This window comes from Misgurnus anguillicaudatus, chromosome 21 (genome assembly GCF_027580225.2).
Source record: "Misgurnus anguillicaudatus chromosome 21, ASM2758022v2, whole genome shotgun sequence".
Lineage (NCBI taxonomy): Eukaryota > Metazoa > Chordata > Actinopteri > Cypriniformes > Cobitidae > Misgurnus > Misgurnus anguillicaudatus.
Window position 1 is genome coordinate 28,280,640 of NC_073357.2, and position 26,997 is coordinate 28,307,636.

Genomic DNA, 26,997 nt, shown 5'->3' on the forward strand with positions numbered 1-26,997 from the left:
CACATTTTGAGAAAAGCTTTAGAAGAACTTCCTCCAAGACCTTTTAACGTTTACAGTAAGTTTATCGATATATGACAGTATCTAAGAACTCTATAATTTCTCTGTCATTCGCACTAACAATTAAAGCAGTTTCCTAGAGACAAAATACACATATCATCTACAGTACTTTGTAATCTCAGCCGCATTTGCTCAAATTAACCAAAACGCCCAAGAGCTCGAACTAGCACGCTCTAATCTGATTGGCTGGCTTCATGCAACTTCTGGGAGTAAGAGAAGACAGTTTTTTTATCTGTTTGTCTGCCGAGAAACAAAGTCATGTTTACAAAGTACCTGTTGCTGGTTGCATAAACTGCTTAGACTAGTTTTACAAAATTTGTCATTTATTTTTCTTCAAAACAGATCATAACTTTTTAAAATCAGTTATAAAAGCCAAAAAGTAAGACACAGTTTTAACTTAGTGGCTACACTGTAAACATTTTGCTATAGTCAGCTGTTTGCTAGTAACTTAAAAGTATGTTGTGTACTGGCAACAGTTTGTTCAAAGCTACATTAAACATTAACAAGTCTTTATCTTTACCTTTTTTTCTCTTCAGATTTTGATTCCCATGATGCTTTGCGTGAGGCTGTTATTTTATACTTTTATTTTGTAAACGTAAAGACTTGTTAATGTTTAATGTTCATTTAACTTTGAACAAACTGTTGCCAGTAAATACATTTAAATCCACAGTAAGTTACTGGCAAACAGCAGCTGTAGTAATTTCTACAGAAATATTTGACAGTCTATGTTTATGAAACTGACCACAGGCTGACTCAATAGATTTAAAACAAAAACAGTGATTTCTTGCTTTACCTGGTAATAAGATAATCATTGTAATGACGTCAGACCAACAACTGCTTGTAAGAGACATACGCCTTTCCTTTTAATTCCTTTCAGCATCACATGCTTGCAGTGATATGCATGTTAAACTGGCACTAGACAGCAGGTGATTCTGGGAAGTCTAAAAGCTCTAGTGCAACATTACACTCACTTTCTGTAAAGATGGAGACAGAAAGCTGCAGGGATGACACGTTTTTGTAGAAACTAATTATCAGTTTACAAGCTCAAGATATTTTAACAATATTTTCACATAAACACACCAGTATCCTACTTGTGATTATTCTTTAATGAGTTTTTACGTGATATGAAATATAAAGTGCAGTTGCTAACAAGTTGCTACATGGGACTACAGACTTTGTCTTACTGCATCTTTCATTTATTTCCTGTGAGCTGAAATGATGCTGCCCTCTGTTGACCTGTGTCCCTGGGTATTACTGATGCTTAGTTTTGGCTGTGCCACCTTGTACTTTGTCTGCTTTTATAAACATGGCATCTTATTCGAGAGTCAACATTTTAAGTGCAAGCCACCCTTGTTTTTTTGCCCATATCAGACTAATGTTAACTAACATAATCAAAAGTATTCCCTTTTATCAGCATTTTATTGCTTTTTGGCAAATATTTCATAGAAGTTTCTTTTATTAATTATAGCCCATATATTTTCAGTTTAAATTTCCCCAACAGTGTCTGTGTACAATAAACCAGTGTTTTTCTAATTTCATTGAATAAACAGATTTTTATATTGGAGATTAGAAAGCACTAACAGTATCAGAATTATGTGTGTGTGTGTGGGGGGGGGGGGGGTATGCTAAAGTAAAAACATGCATTTCCAAATCTACAAAATGATTGCAGAAAATCTCCAGTAATGTATGGTGTCAGTCCTGCTGCTTGAGTATCCAATATTCATAACTATTATCTTTGACTTGATTTCTTAATGTTAAAGCTTCACAGTTCATTACCATTAAAATCTTTTACATAAATCTAATTTTTCATTAATTCAAAAACATAAAGCAGAGGTAGGTTGCTGTTGTCACATTAAATAATAAGGCCATTTCACACAGTACTTAAACGTGTTTTTTTTTTACCTTGGGTTATGGCAGCTTTTAGCTTTGGGTCAACCAACATTTCACGCTTGTAATTTTGAAAAGGGGTTAACAGCTCATTTAACCTCTTGCTCCACAGAGGTATACAGTGTAAAACAAAACTGTTCTAGATTGAGTTGTTTAACCTCCAACAACTAATCGTAAACTCTTAATCAAAACAATCCTAGTCATATTAATATTAATTTCCTTTTGTATAGTTGAAAAGCTATCATGCGCCGTTTAGACTTAGCATATGAGGGACACAATTAGGGTGCAAGTATATATACAGTGAGGAAATGAACACCCTATTTGAACACCCTGCTATTTTGCAAGTCCTCCCACTTAGAAATCATGGAGGGGTCTGAAATTCATAGGTGCATGTCCACTGTGAGAGACATAATCTAAAAAAATCCAGAAATCACAATATATGATTTTTTTACTATTTATTTGTATGATAAAGCTGCAAATAAGTATTTGAAAACCTGTCTATCAGCTAGAATTCTGACCATCAAAGACCTGTTATTCTGAATTTAAAATGTCCACCTCCACTCCATTTATTATCCTACATTAGATGCATAAAGACACCTGTCCACCCCATACAATCAGTAAGAATTCAACTACTAACATGGCCAAGACTGCCAAGCAGCTTTGTGAAAAAAGGTCCACTGTTGGAGCAATCTAGAAAATGGAAGAAGCTAAACATGACTGTTAATCTCCCTCGGACTGGGGCTCCATGCAAGATCTCACCTTGTGGGGTCTCAATGATCCTAAGAAAGGTGAGAAATCAGCCCAGAATTACACAGGAGGAGCTGGTCAATGACCTGAAAAGAACTGGGACCACCGTTTCCAAGGTTACAGTTGGTAATACACCAAGACGTCATGGTTTGAAATCATGCATGGCATGGAAGGTTCCCCTGATTAAACCAGCACATGTCCAGGCCCGTCTTAAGTTTGCCAATGACCATTTGGATGATCCAGAGGAGTCATGGGAGAAAGTCATGTGGTCAGATGAGACCAAAATAGAACTTTCTGGTCATAATTCCACTAAACGTGTTTGGGGGAAGAAGAATGATGAGTACCATCCCAAGAACACCATCACTACTGTGAAGCATGGGGGTGGTAGCATCATGCTTTGGGGGTGTTTCTCTGCACACGGGACAGGGCGACTGCACTGTATTAAGGAGAGAATGACCGGGCCATCTATTGCGAGATTTTGGGGAACAACCTCCTTCCCTCAGTTAGAGCATTGAAGATGGGTCGAGGCTGGGTCTTCCAACATAACAATGACCCGAAGCACACAGCCAGAATAACCAAGGAGTGGCTCTGTAAGAAGCATTTCAAGGTTCTGGCGTGGCCTAGCCAGTCTCCAGACCTAAACCCAACAGAGAATCTTTGAAGGGAGCTCAAACTCCGTGTTTCTCAGCGACAGGCCAGAAACCTGACTGATCTAGAGAAGATCTGTGTGGAGGAGTGGGCCAAAATCCCTCCTGCAATGTGTGCAAACCTGTTGAAAAACGACAGGAAACGTTTGACCTCTGTAATTGCAAACAAAGGCTACTGTACCAAATATTAACATTGACTTTCACAGGTGTTCAAATACTTATTTGCAGCTGTATCATACAAATAAATAGTTAAAAAATAATTTTATTTAGATTATGTCTCTCACAGTGGACATGCACCTACAATGACAATTTAAGATTTGGGAGAAGTGGGAGAACTTGCAAAATAGCAGGGTGTTCAAATACTTATTTTCCTCACTGTGTATATATGTATATGTATATATATACACTGTGAGGAAAATAAGTATTTGAACACCCTGCTATTTTGCAAGTTCTCCCACTTCTCCCAAATCTTAAATTGTCATTGTAGGTGCATGTCCACTGTGAGAGACATAATCTAAATAAAATTATTTTTTAACTATTTATTTGTATGATACAGCTGCAAATAAGTATTTGAACACCTGAGAAAGTCAATGTTAATATAAATAATGTACATCCACAATACCAGCTAATGTCATTTTTCTGTGATTTCTACACAAAATCTTCCTACAAAATGTAAAAAAATATGTGTAAAAATTGAGAAATTCAAAAAAATCCCTAAGATTTGTAATAATGCTTTTTAACTAGTAAATATGCTAATTTAACCCAGGAGTTTAGAAAAAATGAAATGTCAGACACTACCTACACGTGATTAATACTAACCTAAAATGAAGCATGAACTAGGAGAAAATATGAACTTTAATATGACCTTTCAACAGCGAATCTGCATGTAGTCGTAATGTATGACATCAAAGTACCGCGAGAGCAATTCGAGAGCACAGCTTTCGAATCGCTCGCGCGGTACTTTGATGTCATAGGCCAATCTGTCTGCGCAGCGGCAAATGAAGTCAAACACGCCTGTAATGTCTTGCAGACGGCGAGTGGAACATCTGTGTCTCCTCCTCTGTGACATCGCGCAGCAGAGCGTCCTATAGAGTGCGTGACTCCGCCCAGCAGTCAGGAAGATACACAGCTCTGTGATCGTAAGTGGCCGTGTAGAACCAGAGCCGATACAGACGTTTGTGTTATTAGTCCCCGCTCAATAGGATGAACGTGACTGGCGCTTAAACGGAATGTCAGATTAGCTTGCAGTTGGCAGCATTCCTCGTTCTTGTTGCCTATCGCACACGCAACTGAGTGATAGCCTAATTTAAAGATTTCAAGTGATCATTTTTTATTAGATTCCCAATCTGGGTTTTCTTTACTAAAACAGATCACACGTACTGAAACAAAGTGGATTTAACAGTGGCTACGTGGTTCACCCGCACTCCAAGATGCTTCTGGTCTCCCAGCGGCTAGACTCACCTCGCATGGACCCATTAGTGAGTTTAAGAGTTTCATTTTATTGATTTACATCATTGACATGAATGGTGGCTCACTTCGGTTTAACGACCAACTGATGTTTAAAGCAACTCCGCGTATGTCATTACGCGTTCATCATATGCGTTTAACGTAGTGATTGGTTTTAAAGTGTAACGCCGCTATTTTTATGCTACATTTGCTTCACAGTGAAGTTTTGAAACTCGAGCGGAGAAATCCCAGGGTTTTCTGTGTGTGTGTTAGAGAGATAAGGTAGATAGATTAGATGACAGGTTTAAGACTGCATTAAACTGATTAACTGCCGCTGCCCCGCGTATTTACGCACTACTGCGAGGAAGTTGCATTAACTACTCAAACTCTGACTCGGGGAACATACCAAAACCAGATATCATATCAATAGGCACGGTGTTTTTAATATTTTAAGCTTTTGGTCGCTTGTGTGCCATTGTTTGCTTTGTCGGTGAATGTAACGCAACCTCACTATTAATAAACCTTTGTTTTCATACACACGGCTGAAGGCAACGTAGAATGACCACATCTCGAGTCAGAGAGGTAAAAGCCCCACACTGTTAAAGCAGCATGTGGTCTGCTTGTTGGAATGAAATGGCATTTATCAGACACACAGCAGGGCTGCGCTCACTAACAAAAGACTGAAAACTAGGGACTTGGATGAGAGCGCGGCTTTGAGGCTGCAGGCGCTGTGTAAATCATCTTAAAATTAGCGATAATGTGGGTTTTCACTGTCGCAATTGCGGCTGCATTTAAACAGTTTAACATTTAATGTGGATTGCTCAGAGATAAACGAGAGAGAGAGAGAGAGACGATCCTTGAAATGTGGGACAAACTACCAGCGTGTCAAGGATTAAGCCGAGCTATACCAGAATACGTAATGGGATTATAAAGGTGGCATGGCTCGATTACTCTCATAACAAGAAGGATGCATGTAACCCTGTGCTTTGTGAACATCTTTATGCTAACAATATCATGTAATTCAATGCCCTGTCCAGCAATAATCGACGCCAATTAACTAAAGGCGTTCAGTGACAAGCATGATTTACGCACTGCCCCCTTTGACTGCGCTTTGTCGTGGATTTGCCTACATGCTTCCGAAAGCTATTAATGTATCTCCACAGATAGGCTACAGCACGTGTTAAGTGGACAATCCCTTATTGTCAGTATTATAAGTTTCCTTTTAGTTCAAGATGGATTTTCCTCTAGAGTGACAAGAGGCAGGGTTTAATTCTTATTTTCTCAATATATAATTAATATTAATTTATTTAGAGTGGTCTTTATTACCTCGTTGACCCCCTTTTCCCATCTTAATGGTTTTCGATCTCTGAAGTAGGCTAGGTCATCAATGTTAGAAATATGATTTTGACAGACCCAAGCTATTTTATTGCGATTTGTCCGTTAGTCTATGATGACGATATAATAATGTAAATCGTATTGAAACTGATGGCAATTATATATAATAAATATGTATACTTTTAATTTTTAAAGGGACCTTTGCTTAAACCGTGTTGTTTTTCTAGAAGCCAATTTGTAGATTTCCCGCACCGGATCTCTGTGCTCCACTCGATTTGAACTGATCTGTGGCCAAATGAGTCAGAGCGCTTTGAAGCTGCTGTTGACGGATGAATAAAAGGGCCGAAGTGGAATGCGCGCTCTAGTCCTCAGATCTCGTGCACGCACAGAGAGGTGCACTGTAATGCGAGTATACCGCTCGTGAATACACTTGGATCTCACCTCAAAGTTAGGTGAAAGTTTAAAACAACACGTCCGACTTTTATCTTACCGACATTTCTAGAATGAGATCACTGAGTCGGGGCTTGTGTGAAGGAATTTAACTCTGAGGGGTTTTCTTCTTTAGAGAGACGGCGTTTTGTGAGTTCAAAAGCAGTCTTCAAAGAGACACTCAGTACACCCTTATACCACAAACAATCACTCTGTCATTTCCCGCGCTAACTAAGAATCGCTCTCGACGCATCACCTGGAGTGAGTGACGCGAAGGATGAAATTGTGCTGAGTAGCACTGGGGAACCATATGGTACATCGAGGAGACATATAAGATGGGAAGGAGAGATAAAGATAAGGTGTTTTTGTAATGTGTTCTAGACAACAAAACAATCTGTTCGGCATGTAACCTTAAAGATATAGCGGAAGATTTTCTTTTTCCGGGTGGATCATCAATACTATTGGTCCCCCTAGTTGTCAATCAGGACTGTTGCGCAATTGCATTTTTTTAAAAAGTCGAGAAGGTGGTTATTTTCTACAATTTGAGAAAATCCTCCGCTATACCTTTAAAAATAAAGTTACTAACAGTGGTAAAAGGTTTGAGACTGTTAATAGAAACTGTTCTTCTATGACAGTGGTTCCCAAACCTTTTTCCTTGGGCTCCCCCACTCTAACTTTCACATCCATCTTTAATTATGATTTTGCTGTTACGTTGAGATGAAGCAAGCAAAATTGAAATAATTACTTTTCGTAACTACTTGGCAATGTAAGCAAATTATTTTTAAAAAGCTTTAATATATATATAACAGATATCTGAAGCGGACCCCAGGTTGGGAACCACTGTCCTATGGCATTTTTATGAGTATAGGGGCTGTGTTTGTTGTAGGAATGAGCATGAGTACTTAAGGACTTGAATACTCAAGTAGTTAAATGACCGAAGTGCACATCTCTAGTTGGTGGATAAATTTATCCTCTATACATGGATGCACATGGATGGTCTGTAAAGAGAGCGCTTTACTACCTGTTTTTTTTCCCAAAGCAATCGCATCCTAATGAAGAAAGTGTGCCTGGGCTCAGATTGGTCAAAGTACAGTGTGAGTGCGTACTTCTAGACAGGTAGAGAGGGGGGACAATCGCACTTGGACACTGTTTGGTTTGGTGTGATATGAGTGCGCCTTTAGAAGAGAGAAAAACTGCGTCAGTGTGATCCGGCAATACCTCACCAGGAAATAACAGTGTTGCCTAGGGATGAAAAACAAACAGGAGCACATACGGCATATTTGGTTGTGCGTTTTCTTTTTCTGTCTCCAGCACTTTGCACAAAAACTCCGTCAGAGGTAGTAGACTGGAGAACACACCCACACACGCTCGCTTCAGAGCTTTTCCCGCTACCAGTGACTTTCTCCGGAAACCCCTGTGTGTCGCAAACACATGGAAGGAAGTTTATCAGCACCTGACATTTGTGAAAAGCTCAATAAGCGAGAAAAGAAAGTCTAAATGTATACAGAAAAAGTAAAAACGGCACAGCTTGGCAACAAGGAAACATGCTGCCTTTTTGCTGGAGAAATTGTAAGAAGAGGTAACAGCTAAAAATACAAAGTGCCACATGTACAACTTAAATTACCTCTGACAATCAACTACCATCATTTGGCATGAAGTCTCATGTGAGCTCGACATCTGTTATGCCTCGAAGGCCCATAGAAATATCACTCATATGGAGCATCATATACATGCTGCATCAGCAGCTTAAATGTTTAAAAAGTTGCTTATTCTCATCGATTTGGGAAGAAGCTCTGCCAAGTCTCTGTTTCTCTGCAGATATGTGCAAAATTTATGACTGATTCCAGACCTCTGAGCCCTCATCTGTAAATAATCCGTCGTTCGTGTTCATTGCTTGTTCTTTGAGGGTGTTTAAGCAAATGGCAATATTTAAAAAACCAATGCTTATAAATTTAGTTGTTTGAGCTTATGCCATCATAGAGGTCTCTAAGATTGGAGCAAACCAAACCAGCATTTCGAATGAAGACGCAAGATGGTTTGATTTCTTCACTGTTTGTTTGTGTCCAACACATTCTCCATGGCATAGCTTATGAGAAAGGGAAGGTCACACTTGAAAAAAAGAGAGGAAAAACAGACAAAACAATGACAAATGGAAATCTCCACATACCCGCTGAATGATATCATGCTTACAAATTTGGTTGGATGCAGTTTGCTGTAAATATCTCTGTTACTCTTGGGAAAAAGACTGTTGCTGTGGTTTAGTAACTGAATGTTTCCTTTTTGGTCCTTGTGTATTTAGTTTTTATCCAAATGTACAGTCTTTCTCTGACTATCTCTGATCTTCAGTTTTTTCTTCAGTTGTCTATATGTACGTTTAAAAGACCTACAAACAATTTGTTAGCATGCAATTGAACAGTTTAATTAGTAATCTTGAAAGATCGTTATCTCATCTTTCCTCTTCTCTTCCCATCGCCCTCCCCTGTTCTCCTCTTTTCACTTTTTCTTTACTCTCCTCCTGAATCTGAGACAATGTTGCAATACTGCATGGAATACAAGTCTTTGTTCAGGACCAGCAGTGGCTTCTCGCTTGCATCATCATTACACACACTCACATTTAAACACACACACACACGCACACACATACTGTAATGAACCTGTAGCTTAGTCTTTTTTAAGAATGTTGGCATGTTCATGTGGGACACGGACGGTAGGTACAGTTTTGCTTTATCTTCCACTGCTTTAATCCTATAAACTCTATTGCAAGTATCTAACAGTGATGAAATGAACTGCAACTGTTTTTGGGAGATAAAGAAAGATAATATTGAACATTCTTAGTGTTACTGATGAATCGTGGTTTGCCAGCGTGGTTCAAAAGGAGAGATGCCAATTGCGCGACCACTCACCTTCATCTGCCTTCGTAAAACCTTCTGACGGTTACGTGAATGTCTGAGGTGCACACGCGACAGACCAACTAAGCAATATGATGGCATGTGAGAGGGCTATGTGTGTCATTGCGCACCAAACGACTTCGAATAAGAAACGCAGACTTAACATTACGGTGGGTTCCAATGTGAAGAGTGCGCTTTACTTCCTGTGTTGTTCAAAACAATCGCATCCTAATGACAAATGTTCGCCCGGGGTCGGATAGATAAAAGTACAGTGTGTTTGCGTGCTTCTGGGGGAGTAGGGAGGGGGACAATCGCTCGGGGCACGGTTTGGTTAGGATAGTGTGAACTGTGAATGCACCCTGAGTGGTATGAAAAGGATCTTCAACATTTTTTTAATGTGTGTGTGTGTTCAAGCATGAATACGTTCAGCCCTAGCTCAGCCTGGATCGATTATTTAGTCTTAATGGCTGGCCAGTTGAGTAAAACATGTTTCCATTCTGCGTGGACCGGACTTCCTAAGCTACAGTTTGACTGTCCATTCTTAAAGTCAAGTTGAGTGATATTTACTTTTGTAATTCGAGAGATTTCTTAGGGAAACCGGAAATTTGAACCAGGAAAATGCAGGGGCAGGTTGTCGTTGGATCCAATGGGAACTTGATTGGATTATTGAAAATGGTCTGAAAACTAAGAGGATAAAAGCAGAGCAAGTTATATTTCGATAAAAGATGGAATTATGTGCACCGATAAATTGTTTACTTTAAAGTTCCAATGAAATCAAAATCTGAAAAGGTACTTGCCCTCTTGTGACGATCATTTTCTGATGACAGCTGTTTCCCATTTCGAAGGCTGCTTAAAATTAAGCCTCAAAATGTGTCCTTATTTCCCTGCACTGCTAAGGATAGAACAAATGGATCCATCACAGCCGAGGCTATCCAGGCTGGATATTTTTAAGTAAACATTCAAAACCTTTATTAACTAAAAGTATGTTTTAGCAGAAAAAGGTTATGCGTTATGTTTTGTATTAATATTATTTTCGGTATGTTGCGTATATTTCTAAGGTCGATTCACTGAATAAACTGTTGGTTAGTTAAAATTGCATCGTGTCATATTTTCTAAAGTAAAAGTAATATTTTATTTAGTTTCTGGTTCCATATTTATTCTAATAAGTCAGGCGCGGTGGGCGCGTACAGCAGGTGATGCAAATTATGGATCCTCCGAAGGCTAAATAGTCTCATTTCAGTTCTCTTCGCTAGGGATGCACCGATACCACTTTTTCCATCTCCGATCCGATTCCGATACCCGAATTCTGAGTATCGGCCGATTCCGATACCTGCCGATCCGATACTACTGTATTTTTCTTGAGCAATTTAAATTACACACAGACACACACACAGACACACACACACACACACACACATACACTATATACATGTCTAAATCTAGCATAGTATAATTATATTATATATAATTATACTTTTAAATTAAAAACCAATAATTTAAAATGATTTACAAGTTACAAGAACATTAGTAATTATTAACCATGGCAGTGTTTAGGAGAAAATAAAATAGGCACGTTTGATCAAATAAGTATGCTAAATATATTTTCCTTAATTGCGCAAAAAGTCACAGTAAAAAAGCTTTAGTGTGCAGATGGTTATTTTGGGAATTATGCACTTAACCGGACCTTTTATGCACATTTCGGGTGCAGAATTGATGCGCCTAAATCATATTGAGTGCGCATTCTGCGCAATACTGTGCAGCATTGATGCTCTAGAAGCGTCCTCACACTCGCATGGCAATCCTCGCTCCGCAATGGAAAGCTAAGTTCATAACTATTAAAACACAAAAAGATTTGATGCATCGTGTGCTCAGCACATACTGAATTGCATCCATCCAACAACTTACTGAGACTTTATAAAATCAGATCTTTAAAACAGCCTACAGTTATTGAGGGTTCGTGTGTTGAATGACGCGTTTCATCCGTCCGCTTCACCTGTGAATCCTCAGCACATAGTGAATTGCATCCATCCAACAGCTTACTGAGACTTTATGAAATCAGATCTTTAATAAAGCCTAACGTTACAGTTATTGTGTGTGTTATTGTGTGTGTGCGTGTGTTGAATGACGCGTTTTTATCCGTCCGCTTCTCATCAGTGGATTAACTCAGTTTGCAAGTAAGTTACAGTGTTTCTGTGAACATGAATATTTTTAAATGTGCGTTTGTTCCTTCACATGAAGCTATTGAGTGTAAGATGACTTTGATTATAGTGCATAAAAACGTTTATGGTGCTTTTATAATACTTTGACGTTTTAATCGCTTGTCAGTGACAACCATGGGTAATGCGCAGTATCGGAATTGGATCGGTCCTGTTAGTCCGATATCCGATCCAGCAAAAAATGCCGGATCGGCCCCGATACCGATCCAGAATATCGGATCGGTGCATCCCTACTCTTCGCGGACTTCTGAGAGTGTGACGGTGCGACCTCCAAAGAACTAGTACTTGCTTTCAAGGACCCAGCCTTCGAATTAGGACACAGCTGATGTCAGTTTGACAGCTTGGGTGGGAGAATCTGTTAACTCCGCCCCCTCCAACTGTCAGTCTGCTGCCAGTTCCATTTCTGAGTGAAACGTCTCCTTTTCGCCCACTATTTTCCTCGCGTGGCATTCTGCTTTACTTGGAAATACGTCACAACCAAGGGACAACCTTCCGATCTCTCTGATGAAGCCAATACGGAAGTGATTTAAGCTGCAATTTATCGACTGGCCGCTAGAGGCAGGCTCCAAAAGGGAGTCAATTCCCATAGACCCCCATATTAAAATGCCCAACTTTACAGTAGAAAAAATGTGTTTACAGCCTGGTACAAATAGTGGTTTTGGTCTATGTAGCTAATTTTGCCCTTCATGACAACGGGTGAGGGAGGTAAATTGTTTTGTAACTTATCCGTTTGAATTATATTAAGCTTTAAAGTTCTGCATAATTAAGGGTGTGGCCACTTGAGTGATGGGTGAACTGCCACTGCCGTCACTAGAGTCGAGCTAGGGGGGCTTATGCTGCGTTCCAGGCAACCTGTAACCCGTAACTCACGACTTCAAAACCACGACTTACGACTCTGAACTGGGAGTACATCGATCTAGTACGAGTTCACGGGTGGGAAGTCACGGGTTTGACTGCCGTTCCAGTGCACTTTCACCGGTAGAAGGTTGTAAAAACACGAGTTACAGGCTGCCTGGAACGCATAAGGTCGTGAGTCGTGGTTTTAAAGTCGTAACTTACGGGTTTAAAAACCTGCCTGGAACGCAGCATTAGTTTCAGCAACCAGCCACCTCAGCTTCACCCACGTCCCGCCTCTTTACCGATTTTCAGATATCCGCGAGTGATGCACGGCCAAGATGCCGACGGCAGGCACCGCCTACTATTGGCCTCAAAAACGATCTTCACAAACCTATGGGTGACGTCACGGACACTACGTCCATCTTTTTTGCAGTCTATGGCCAATCACAACACGGAAGTAAAGTCGACCGCGACTTCCGGTTCACGGGGACTTCTTAGACCTAGCACCAGTATTAAGAAGAATGTTTAGTGTCTTGAATTTTTAAAGTAAATAATACTCACTCTGGATGGTTGTTTAAAGTTGACATCTTTAGTGAGTGCAACTGAAACAGATGGTGTGTGAAAATTAACCAGTACCCTGACTCACACAAGACTTCAAAGAAATGATCGTGCAGCAAAAGAACAAGTAAATGTTTCTCATTTGAACGTGTCACTTTGATACACCGTGATGAATGATCATGCAAGACAGTAATCATGCCCACTAGAATGTACATGCACACAACCGACCGTGCTTTCATCTGTGGTCCAAAGTAGAATTACCCAGAATTCTTGGCACTTCATAATGCACTGATTCCCAGAAACAGTTGTTGGAGTAACCATGGCAGCTTTTCACAAGTGTGATCTTTTCTTACTTCTTTCTAAGGTCTACAAATGGAATGGTGTGTAAATTATTAATTAGTGGAGATGGTAGGAAAGGGATGTTATTTATTCATATACAAAGACATTTTTATCCGTGCGTGTACTACTCAACAAAGAAACAAAGAAATATTTGGATTTAGTACTGATGCCAATCTACTACTACTACTACTGTTTGTGTGTGATTATGTTACTGGGAGCAATAGTAGTGTTGAACTAGTGAATATTATGAGCTGCCTTTTGCATTTTTTTCCATTGTTGTCTGAGATTGGTATTCTAGGTCACTCCCCCTCCTCTAACATCCCTCGTGTCATCCATTAACAGAATGTGCTTGTGTGTGTGTGTGTCTATGTTTGATCACAAGTGTGTGTTTCTTCCAGTTACATGCACTCGCTCTTCATAAAGATGGATATGCACCTATATTTCTACTGTAGGTTTTCTTCTTTGTTGCTTTATTATTCATCAAATACACACAGCATCCCATCTCTAAAACATGTACTTTACATATGCCATTTCGTTTCCTTCCTTACTCTCTCCCTCCCTTTCCCACCAATTCTCCACTTCCAGAGAATGATCCTTGATTTTTTTTCCCAACATGAGTGCGCGAGGTCAGTAAGAGTGCCACTTCGGCAATAAAGGGCCCATGCAGGAACACAGGTGTCAGTTTGCAAGCCCACAGTAACAGATTGTGGCGAAGGGTTCATTGAGTAACTTGATCTGGACATAATGTTTTACCACGGTTGGCCGTGGTTTGGCCAGTGACTCGGGTTACACACGCATACAGGCATCTCCCACCATCTCGATCCACATAGCATGGATGTCCTGACCCCCGTGACCCCACCCAGTGAAAGGGTGGAGTCTCTGTAATTGATATAACTGATTAGTAGTTCTCCCTATCCGCTCTGGTCTATTTTAGTGTAATTGCCATTTCATTTTGCCGTCAACTTGAAAGCCACCCAGAAAGCTAAAATGACAATTAAGAGCATGTTCTCTCGGTTTACACCTTCTTTTTCTTTTAGAGTGTGATTAAGTAAGAGGGTGTGATGCATGTATAGAGCGCATGAATAAGAGCGATAACATCATGTATTATACTGTTGACTAAAGATTTGTTTCTGTTATGTGTGTCTGTTTATAACTGAAGTGACTTTTGTGACAGAGATGAGATAAATGTGATGGGCAAAAGGCAGTTTTAGTGGAAATTGGCAGAATTCTATGAAATGGGTTATAGAGCCCCTATTACGTTGCTAAAAAATGTTTATTTGTTGTAATGCAATGTGTTTGCGTGATTTATTGTTTAAAAAAAACGTTATTTTCCACATACCGTACATTATTGTTTCTCCTCTATGCCCTGCTTCTCTGAAACGCATAGATTTTGTTCAAAGCTCATCGTTCTGAAAGGCACAGTGTGCTCCAGTTGGCCAGCTATCACATTGTGATGACTGAATACCTCAAGCAACCAATTATTTATTGGACATATATGAATACTTACAACTTTGTGAATGACACCTATTCCAATTCCATAGAAATAGACCCTTTTACTGTTTGTATACAATGATGACTTGGCAATGTATGCGCGCGCAGTTTGGAAACGGAAGTATGGCAAGAATCAGCAGTGAAACAACACAGACAGAGAAAGTTATTTTAAAAAGTTTAAAAAGTCTAGTTTGCCGCTTGAACATTTTGAGTTTACTCGCTGAGTCGCTTCATTAGTGCATGAAAGCCGCGCATGAAATTTTAGTCATCGAGACATTCACGCGTCATGGGAGGACCTTCTATAGGGTTCTGCATCTCCGCTCGCATCCTGTAATCACGTCTCTACTCTCTACTAAAGCAAGCTCCTGATTGGTTAACGTGGCGCGTTTTTTCGCCAAAGTTCTAATTTTTAAACTCGCACGACTAGACGCGTGGATGAGGCGAAATCGCATCTACCACGGCGTGCTAAACGCCTCATTCGCACCGCGAGACCTCCAGACGTGCGTCAACGCATCTTCACATTGACTTAACATTATAACTCGCGTCTGACGCCTCTACCACGGCTGGTGTGAATGCAGCATTAGGGATGCTCTGATCGATTGGCCGCTGATCGGAATCGGCCGATAACGGCATTAAATGACTCGATCGGTACTTGTTAAATTTGCCGATCTCATGAACCGATCTTTCTGTTTACTTTTGTCATTATAGGGATCCTTAATGCGGCAGCTAATGTGCGACGTGCAGATTTGGATTTCTCTCTTTGAGAGATATGTGTATTTTCTATGAGGTCGCGATCCGGTCAAAAGCGCGATGCATCTTCACATCCCTATCAAACAGTATATACAACACATATCTATCGCGGACAATTGCATCCTCATGCCAAAGCCAAACGTTTATTTTTTGCATGCGTTTAAAGTCTTGACCATTTAAACTTTCATTTTCCTTACAGCTGCTCTTGTCTGCGTAAACCAAACGCGCGTACACACAGCAGCCTGTCATCAGTGATACACGTGAACAGAGCGATCTCTCCACGTCTTAAAGCTACAGTAACCTAATTCACCTCTCCATAAAATCACTCTCTGCTCTTGACTAAAGAACTGTTGTACTTCATACGAATGCGTGTATATTTAATTCATACAGTAAAGACTGTGAAGTGTTTTATTTTCATTACTTTTAAGAGACATAAACCTTTTTAAAGAGATATTAAATATCTCTTTGCAGAAGTTATATTTGTTGTGCTTATTTATTTGATTCTCTATTAAAACAATAATACCTAATTACTGCAAGTAATATAGCAAAGGCATTATCTGTGATATTACTTTGTCTAGAAAAAAATTAACAGTTACAGTCATCAAAGAGCTTCGGTATCGGCCGATCATAAAGATAACAAATCGGTAATCGGAATCGACTGCAAAAATCCTTATCGGAGCATCCATAATAAAAATCTGCTTTTTGATACCCGTGTGTGCTGATATTGTGAGAGCCTGCGAATGGCTAAAAACACGAGTGACTGAGTCAAGAAACCAGACAATCTGGTAAAACAGACCATTCCTTACTGTTTTGTCCAAATTCTGCTTTGCATTTGCCTAAATAGCTTGAAAAATCCAGATGATCATATAAATAATGCAGAAACACAAAGAAAGCAAAAAGCACTAAACCAAGCAAAAAAAAAAAAAAATATTAATGTAAAAAATATATAATAAAAAACAGTTTATTGGTACCATTGTTTAAGCCTGAGAATCTCCACACACGCATCGCTATAGCAGGACAATTACGGCTCTAGTGTTTTTTCCCTTCCACTATTTTATTTTTAGAGAACATGGGAATTGAGAGCGTGAGATGCTCATTTTGGTGGAGGGGCAAACTCGTGTCGCGCTGTGATTGCACGCCAGCAACACAGTCCTTTATGACAGAGGGAAGTCAAAGCGAGGGAGAGAAAGAGCTTGTGTGTGTGTAAAAGAGAGATAATGAATCATTCACTACAAAAGCCATTTAAAAATCAGTCATACTTGTCTGAGTCTCTACCCTCTCCTACATTCTCAAGCCATTACCAGAATATTAAAACATTTGTTTCCAGAAGCAAACTGAAGCCTTTCGAATTCATACTTGGCCTGCTAAAATGACTATAAATTTGATCGTGTGAATGGGAGTGTCTTTATATTACTGCAGGTGGCAATTGGGGGGGGGGGTATAAGTATCTTAACCTCTTGTCCCATGAGTCCTACAAACAGATGATGATGTAATTGAGAGCCTGGTCATTAGGTAAAGCTGGCTTTCCCATTGCTTCAGTGTGGTTTTCTACTGCACACATTACTGCATGCTTTCTCTTTCTTGCTTTGGGAAATATGGGAGGAGTCTGAGAAGGGAAAACCTTAATATAAACTAATGTAACCTCTCAGCTTTTAGATAAAGGGGTCAGACTGTTACCAATAAGTCATTCCTGCTCCTCTCCTCTTTTTTTTCTCATTTGATCATGCACACCCTAAAGTATTTTTGAAGGGGTTGCTCTAATGGCTTCAATCACTGTTTGGCCCAGATTTCCTAAAACCCCGGAGAGCTCAGAGATGAATTAAAATCGCTAAAGACCCTGTCGAAACCACAAAATAGGGCAAGACATCAAAGTGGTGGATTTCTTCTGCATTTGCGTTGGTGGTACTCGCTTCAGAATTCATAAAAAGTTGGTCATAAAAAGTTAGTATTGAAACTGTCCCATAATTCACACATTAGACTGAGCACACAAACAGCGCAGTCAGTCTGTGCCGTAAGTTTCACTTAAACTATATAGTTGTTAAGATCAATATCTCTTGGTGCAGGTGAAATATACCCACGAAAATCTTCCCACTGTATGTTAAGCTCCCAGCTTATCTCCTCAGAGCCAGGTTTATTATCCTTTGATAATTGGCTTTGAGTTGAGCCTTACTCGTGGCAACAGTGTGTCTGTAAAAAAAAAAAAACGAGTGTAATGCGCTTTCTGAAGTGGAGTAGCGGACGTCTCGCAGCGTATAAGTGTGTTGCCCAGGGTTGTTTGCTGTTGCAACAAAGCTTTCGGTGGAAGAGGGGAACATATTACTGCCTTGCTCAGACATCCAAAACAACAAGCTTGAGCTATTCTCCGTAAGGACCAAAATTCCACAGCTGCCACGCAGCCAGGGAATATTATTCCCACTTTCACTTTGTCACAAAGTTTTTTCCAAGGGTTTAAGGGGATGCCACAACATTAACAGCCATGCATGTTTTATGGACCATTGGATGGATAGATACTGCAGAATAGGTACATCTGTGCAATTAAGAAACACAACCACCAACAAACATCTGCCAGTGAATGGAAAGCACAGCTAAAGAATAAAGAAAGAGTAATAATATTAGCACTGTAAAGCTCACCCTACATCTGCTTCGACAGGACATCCACTAAACTCAACAGCTGTCTTAACAGGGGTAACCTAGGAATGGGGGGATTTATTGACAGCTTTCTTCTGGAGCTTCAGTCAAGGTTAAGAGTAGGAGGAGGAAAGACTGAAAGAAAGAGGGATGGACATGAAAGGCAAAGTCTTAAACGCGTGAGCAGACAGCCAGGGGCTTTTCGTCTTGTCTGACTATCTATCAGTCTGTTTCAACACGCTATCTGTCTATCACAATGTACCTCTGTCAGGATTCAAAATTCCATGTTTAATTAGCATGATGAAAAAGTGTTTACCTTTGTTTTTGTGTTACTCTGGTTACCCTTTTTATATGGGAAAGATTTGTTCGCATTTAAAATGAGATTCACCTAGTTTAGAGATTATCGGCCAGTTTAACCCTCTGGGGTCCGACCATTTTGGGACACTCTCAGAGGTTCTGACATGCTCTTACATTTGGTCTTTTTTCAGTTGCTTTAAAACATAATAATGGCTAGTGTCTCATACCACTGCGTTCAGCACAAACTGGGCTAAAATATTATATGAGCTACATGTATGTACATGTTTGTATTTTTGAGAGAAAAATGTTTATGCGTGGTTTTTAAAAAAGCAAAATTTTTAAGTCACTGATATAAGTCCACAAAACCCATACTAAACATGTTTTAACAAGACTTTCCTAAACAGAATCTAGTAGTCTAGAGTTTTTTCTTTAAAATGATGTGAAAATCACCCTGCCTACTTATTCACATAAAATAATATATTGATTTAGAAATGGTAAGACACTTTTTGTTTAGAGTGGCCGTATGCGAGAAGGATTGATTGACAGCTAGCAAACAAAGGCTCGCATAATGAGCTGCATAATGAGGCAGGAATGTGAGAATGAACTACAGTAAAGAATGTGAGGACAAATGTATACGTTTGTTTGAGGTTTATTAAGTTAACAATATAATCAAAATAGAAATGATGGTCAGTAGGACATTTTCAGTTTATTTGGAAACATACCCTATTCAAAAACTTTGTAAGAAACTGATAACAGAGCTGTAAACTTAATGTGGCTCATGTTACCATATAACTTTATGTCCAAAAAGTGTTTTTCCACTTCATAGTTTTGTACTGATGAGAGAGATGCAGACCTCTAAGAGAGTTATAAACAGCTGTTAGCATAAATTGTCCACAGAAATACCCTTACATATAACTGATGGGTAAATATGATTCTACATTCATAAACTATCTTGTACATAAACTTAATCTCAGATAAACATTTGCAGCAATTAGTTATATGAAAAGCTGTTTTCAGAGGACTGTTTTCAGATGACTGTTTTCAGATGCCCATCCCCTTATCGTCTAGCTTCTTTTTTAAACGTGTTTCTGTAAGCGCGTATGAACTTTAAAAACACATCGCATATGGCGCGTCCATGTGCGCGAGCTCGCGTCTCCGTGTAACACGGCGCTCATAAAAACGGTTTCGCGTGTAAAGCGCAATGTATGGAATTACCTTGCATGTGAAAAATATGGAATCATTTTACAGCAAATCCCGCAGTGCAGCATTAGTCAAAGTTGCCATGAAGGATACGAAAGTGAATAACTGTGTGTCTAACACTGTACAGTATGTAACAGATATCCGCCATTACGGGAGGTCACGCGGATTTGTTTTGTAAATAAGCATGTACACATGGAATCATATTACAGCACACACTTAAAAGATACAGCAGTTCAGGCTTACTGAAAGTTGCCATGAAGGATGTGAATAACTGTGTTTAACACTGTTACAGCATGCAACAGTGAAATCCGCCATTACGTGAGATCGCGTCCGTTTGTAAACAATGAGAAAGATTTTCAATCCAAAGCGTGCAGTCTGCTAAGGTTGCTTAACGTTACTGTATGTAGGCTGAACTGCACAAGCCATGAGCATAGCCTATTAAGTTACATGATAGCAAATATAAATGGTATGGACCAGTTCAAAAGATGTAAACAGCACTGGTCCAGAAGCACTTCCTGTTTCCGTTTTTTAACACTAGATAAACGTTGGGATAAAATAAACCAACAGAACATATAAACCTGAATTAACTGAAGTTAAACAAACATCTTAAAAATAATAATATATGTAAAATAAAAAAATAACTGTCACAAACTGTAACAGGAAGTGTTTCTGGACCAGTGTTGTTTACATCATTTGAACTGTTCTTCTTAGGTAACGTTAAAGATAAATGCTTCTCTTCCTCAATGTCCATATACACATAAATGAAGATATTCCTCACGTGTGTTCAAAGTTTATCTCCCAAACATGCGGTAAAGTCTTTAAATCTGATCAAACTTTACGCTTTGCTTGTTATGGTTGAACAGCTCGTGTCTTCATTACCATGTCAACAGCTGTGGGCGTGGCCGAATTAAAGATAATGAAGTCAGCCAGGAAAAACTGTACTCTCTTTACTTCAATGCAGATTACATAAACAGGCAATATTTGTGTTCGATTATATTTAGCTTGTTTAAAAGTAGACATTTCAGGCTTTCTTTGGATATGTGTATAATGCTTGTGTGACGAGTATTCGCGGAGTTTCAATTGATTTTTGTAACGTGTTTTGAGAGACAGCTGGCGGAGACAGAAATGTCTGGATGCACACCCTGTTTATTTTCTTTATTTGACAAAAACACAAAGATCTGTTGTTATTGTGAATGAACACATATTAAAGAAGACACTTTACCGTTTCAAATGATGTCAAACACGTAAGTGTATAATTATTAATGATGGAGTATTTTAAGTTGATTCTGCCATGATAAGGAAAAAACACGTCAAAACGCGGCCCCGCGTTTTTGGACCCCAGGGGGTTAAAGAGCACCTATTTCATTGCTAGTTATTTTGTGTATTTGGTATAATACAATGTGTTCGCGTGGTTTATGGTTATAAGCACATTTTTTTTCACATACCGTACATTTTGGTAGCTTCAGATTTCACTCTCTTCCTGAAACTTTGGGGTTTGTACCTTTTGCATATCGTTAACATGTACTAATACACACTTACGCACCAAAGGAAATGTAAAAACGTGAATCTGACAAATAGGTGCTCTTTAATTCATTTATGGTTATTTTGAAATACTCATCACAGGACAGTTAGGGGCTGTTTTCTCAATATGCGTTCTTCAGCGATCTTGCGTCCTTGTGTCCTCGCTCTACGTCATCATTAACCGTCAAAGTTCAATTCCAATACTCAAAAACACAAGTACAAAGGACGCATGAAAATACCCGGATATGTTCTTGATATCGAGGATGCATCGAGTGCAGACTTGCGTGCGGAACTCGCTTTACGCCCCAGAAGTCTTTGCGGCAAAACGATGGCGGGTGACCAACAGGAAGATCGCACACAACTCAATTCTCACAAGTGCGTTCTGTGTTCTCGCGACGTTCTGAGTTTGTTCTTCCAAGGTCGCCTGGCAAGACTGATCTCCACGAGAACGCAAGTCCATTCTTTGCGTTCTTGGAATTGTGAAACAGCAAGAAACAGCAAGTTGGTGTAGCTAAATAACAGATAAGCACTCTTTTCATCAAATAAACATTTTTGTTGTTTTTGGTAAATTTTGGTAGTATTGCATAGGGATGCATAACGATTAATCACGATTAATCAATTGCAGAATAAAAGTTTTTGTTTACACCATATATGTGTGTGAACTGTGTATGGTTATTATATAAATTTGCGCACATGCATGTATAATTTTAAGAAAAAATATATATTTATATATTAAGTATTTATATATATAATATAAATAATACATAAATATACAAATTTATATAAACACGTAAACATTTCCTAAATATTTACATGCATGTAGTGTGTGTTTATTTATCTGTACAACGTTGTTATTATACACAGTTCACACACATATATGATGTAAACAAAAACTTTTATTTTGCTATAGATTAATCGCGATTAATCGTTATGCATCCCTAGTATTGTATATCATAACCACCTTGTGAACATTTTTGTAAATCAAATTTGTATCTCTCATGCGTTGTTATTACGTTATATTTTGTACCATAATACTGTAGGCAACCGCAGGTGTAGGTAAGTGTAGATTAAGATTGAAACGTATTGTGTCAGTTTTGAAAAATGTTAAGAAGGTTCAGAAAAAATAGCATGGGCATGAAGTCAAAAATGTAATTCAGTTGTGTGTCGTAAATCACATCTGTCAGAGTCTGCACGTCCCTATGGCAATTTGCTAAACTTGTATTTAATCGAGATATTTTTACTTCAGGGTTTGTCGTGCTATCTTGCTACAGAGTTACATTCCAGAGTGCCCTGTTATTTTGTAATTTCTGTTTAGTGTCTCGTGTATTTGTCTCATCTTATAGTTTGATTAGGTCTAATAGAGTTTCAGCCCCAGGGCTCCATCAAACGCTGTTTGATATGTAAGTGGCTTTAAGACTAGCTGGCCGAGAGAATTTCTCTTCATCACTTCATAGGTGAGCAGATTTTTCTCTCACACTGCTCTCTATTGTAACAGATGGGCCTCTCGATCCCACCTGCCACATCAGGACCTAATAAATGTGCCATACGCTCATTGATTTTCCTCTGCATGTTTGTGCAGCTGCTGGTAATGACATCACTTTCGGAGCGTATGCGGTTGTGTAGGAGTCAATGAGTGAGACAGCTACATGTGTTGTGCTTTAAAAAGTACAAAATGATGCGGGTTGGATGCCATCATTGCCCCTTTAACCACTAAGCAAGCGGTTTTACTCGTATACTCTTTCTCATACGAAAAGTCTAAGCACTAGAGGGATGATCTCCCACAATGCTCTTCGTTCACTGACCTACTGACACAACAAAATATTCTCAGCAGCGCTGCGGCGCAGTCCCGCGTTTTCACGTTTGTGCTGATGCGAAGCGCTTTTTGTTTTCACCATCCGCCTTAAAGAGTTGCTGGCTACAGGAATACATTCCTTGTGTTTTTATCTGTCAAACCTCCCTTCCTGTCTCTTTTCGCCTCCTCTTCTTTCTTGATGTGGTAAATTGTTGTTCCACTGTAGCACTTGAGAGACTGGTGTTAAAATATTCCTGCTTAATGATAAATGAACATGTGGATAGATTCCTCTCCTTGGCAGGTCATTAACATCTGACACGTCGGATCGGGCGGCAGCGCTGCGGGGCGGGCGCAGTTCTCTCTGCATTGAAATGCGCTGATTGCGATGCTAAGCGCCTCGAGTATTAATGCATTTATTCATTCCATCAAATCTCTCTTCGTGCAGATTATCAGACCTCTCTTTATCCAAAAGATGGTTTTAACCAATAAGTGTGTCTCGAATGTGTATGTACGGAGAGGTTATTTCAGTAGCTTCTCTTGTCTGGATTAATTGCTGCAGGATTTATAATTTCAAGCATAAATGTCAAACAGTAAATATGTACAGAAATATCTTCTTCTATCATAGAGAAGAATATAAAGGCTTGAATTAATCTACTAATATTTAGCAGTTTGGGATTGTTGGCAAATACCTACATTATATACCGTATATTAGTATTATATCTGCCACCCGGTTGTGTAGTTAAAGGATTAGTCCATTTTCTTAAAAAATATACAGATCATTTACTCACCACCATGTCATCCAAGATGTTGATGTCTTTCTTTGTTCAGTCGAAAAGAAATTATGTTTTTTGAGGAAAACATTACATGATTTTTCTCATTTTAATGGACTTTAATGGACCCTAACACGTAACAGTTTTAAATAGCAGTTTCAACAGAGTTTCAAAGGACTCTAAACGGTCCCGAACGAGGCATAAGGGTCTTATCTAGCGAAACGAATGTCATTTTTGAGAAGAAAAAATAAAAAATATGCACTTTTAAACCACAACTTCTCGTATATCTCCGGTCATGTGACGCGTCAGCGTGACCTCACACAATACGTCAAGAGGTCACGGAGGAGGTATGCAAAACTACGCCCCAGTGTTTACAAGTGTGGAGAAAGAGGACCGTTCCGACGTTGTTGTATGTCGAATGATACTAATTAATGTCTTTGTGTCAGTTTATTGTTTAAAATGGTGCGCAAATGTGGGTTTCATATATGTAACAAGTGATTTTTCCACGGCATTACGCAATTACGTGACGTCGCGGTGGCGTGTCACGGGACCAGAGATAGATGTTGTGGTTTAAAAGCACATATTGTTTTTCTTGTTAAAAATGACAATCGTTTCGCTAGATAAGACCCTTATGCCTCATTTGGGATCTTGGGAAACTGAAATTTTAAAAATTAAGTGTTGGGTTCCATTAAAGTCCATTAAAATTAGAAAAATCCTCAAAAAGCATAATTTCTTCTCGACTGAACAAAGAAAGAAAACAAACATTTTGGATGACATGGTGGTGAGTAAATAAATTATCTGGATATTTTTTAAGAAAATGGACTAATCCTTTAACAACATGCACTTGACCAAGATACCACTAACAGTAACTCTAACATTTGTCAGCGAAATATTCTGCACCACATAATGAAGGCTTATTCTTGCTGCTTTAATAAGCATTGGGCCCCATACTACATCTGTATGTTAGACATATGTGCATCCGGGCTCGCTGCTTTGGCAGCTTCCAATCAACAAATGTTGTTTCCACCAGACATCTGCTGTATACTTACATGACTTTCAATGTAAAGTTCTCCATTTGACGTACATGTGGTGCGTCATCATCACTCTAGCAAGAGCGAATCGGCTGAAAATTGCACATATTAATATGTACACTAGCTAATAGGTTTGTGGTGTATGAAAAAAATTGATTTTATCGTGCAAGCCCTTTAAAAGACACATGACTGCAGAAACAGTGTACAACCGTATAGATGAGCAGCAGTCAATAGTCGCGTTTGATTTTGTACAATACTCTTTGGAGGACAAGGGAACGCGGGTGCTTACAAGAGAAATCAAAAGCCTACGTGTCATACAGGGACCTCTCCAATCAATAAGCAGCTTCTCTTTTGCCCCCTGAAGGACGTTATCTTTCTCTCACTCTCACAAACACACACTTGCACATACACACACAGGGTGTAAGTCTATATGGCGCCGTTTTATGAGTGCTGTAATTGCTGTGACGTGTTTGGAGTAGAGCTACTGAGAGAACCATTCATGAGATTTATTAGAATTGGGGTCTACCCGAAGTGGGAGAGAGAGAGAGAGGATGAAGAAGAGAGATGGAGAGAAAGGTGGAGGACAAAAGGCAGAAAGAACAGATGACCGCATACTAGAGAGGAAGAGATAAAGGGCTGAGGGATGGAGCATCAGTGGACTCGCTTTTGTGTTGGTTTTTGCTGGTGGACATTGATCAGATGGTCGAAGAGTCTGACCCTCCTAACGAAGCTTCATTATTTAGCTGGGCAGAGATAAAGAGACCGGGTGGTCCTGAGGTGTGGGTGACTCGCTAAGGGTTGAAGGGATACACCGTAACCACAGAGGACAAGTGTCCACTTAAGTGATTGTGTGTGAGGCGAATGAGAAAGAATGAGCTTTATGGAGCTGCCATTCTCTGTCTGGGCTGTTATCTATTAAGGCCAGAGTCTGTTTTCACGCCTTGTTTAGTTCACACATGTACACATGCGCATTGCGACAAAGGCTGCATTTACACTTCAAATCTTAATGCACAGATCCGATCTTTTGACCATATCCGATTTTTTTTGTACTTCAGATATGCCTCACATCCGATGTCCGTGTTTAGATTAAACTCCCGCCCAGACAGAATGCTAGCTTAACTGGGTCTAGTGTTAGCTATCTAGCGTTAAAATCACTTATTTAAAGTAAAGGCCATTGTAAATGATTATCTGCGGCATCATCCACACTGTCTTTCTCTGTCATCACGCCTTCCTATGAAAAACTGTCGAGAACATTGGGGGGGTCGGCAGCTAGGTTTATTGCCCAAAATTTGCTCCAGTTGCTCATAAAATGGGCAAGTCGCTATGTCCTGTGGTTGTTGTGATCCTTAACTTTCTAATACTTGGCTTTAATGCTGATTATTTTGCGCTGGCATAGCAGCCAGGTGCAGCCGCATGTAACTCCTCCTTACTTCAGGTGCAAAATGATGACGGTCAGCGCAATCCGACATGTAAAACTGACGTCATAATCAAGCTGAATAGGATATGTAGAAATTCCACATTTGGAACTGAAGTGGCTCAGATCGGATAGGAAAAATTAATATCTCTGTAAATTTTTTGTGTTTACACACAGATGCGAGCACTAAATCTGCTGGGCTATTTTACATTCTCCTGTATGGGCATGCACGGCCTACGTGTACAAAGTTTGCACGGTTACAAAAATCCACCAGTGCACGCCTATTATTCTAATGAGGAAATTTCCATCACTGTAGGTGGACCTTCGCGTATGCGTAAAAATGCCACTATACTTCTAGTTGAACACCCCTGAGTATACACTGCAAAAAATGATGTGTTAATTTTTAACACATTGTGTGTGTCATGCCATTTAAGGCGTTATTTCATGTTAAAATAAATGAAAGGGCCAACACAAGTTGTGTTAAAAACAGTGATGGGAGTAACGGGTTACAAAGTAATTCCATTACTGTAATTCCACTCCTTTTAGCGGTAATAAAATGTCAGTAATTGTAACTGCGTTACTTGATTTAAAAAAAATACTTTGTTACATGTTAATTACCGCTAAAAGGATTCTCATGGTAGAGCCACTGTTAAAAGAGAATCTTACCAACATGTTTTTAACTATGATACAGACTTTTAAGTGCATTTTTCTGACCAT

At 39.4% G+C, this 26,997-nt stretch overlaps 1 protein-coding gene across 1 annotated transcript in view; it reads left to right on the forward strand.

The window, feature by feature from the left end:
- The first annotated feature begins 4,462 nt into the window (after positions 1-4,462).
- LOC129440994 (uncharacterized) overlaps positions 4,463-26,997 on the forward strand; it is a 79,042-nt gene continuing 56,507 nt past the window's right edge. Inside the window, exon 1 of the mRNA XM_055200651.2 lies at positions 4,463-4,816. Coding sequence (XP_055056626.2) covers positions 4,769-4,816 — 48 coding nt within the window. The 5' untranslated portion in view covers positions 4,463-4,768. The remainder of the gene's footprint in view (positions 4,817-26,997) is intronic.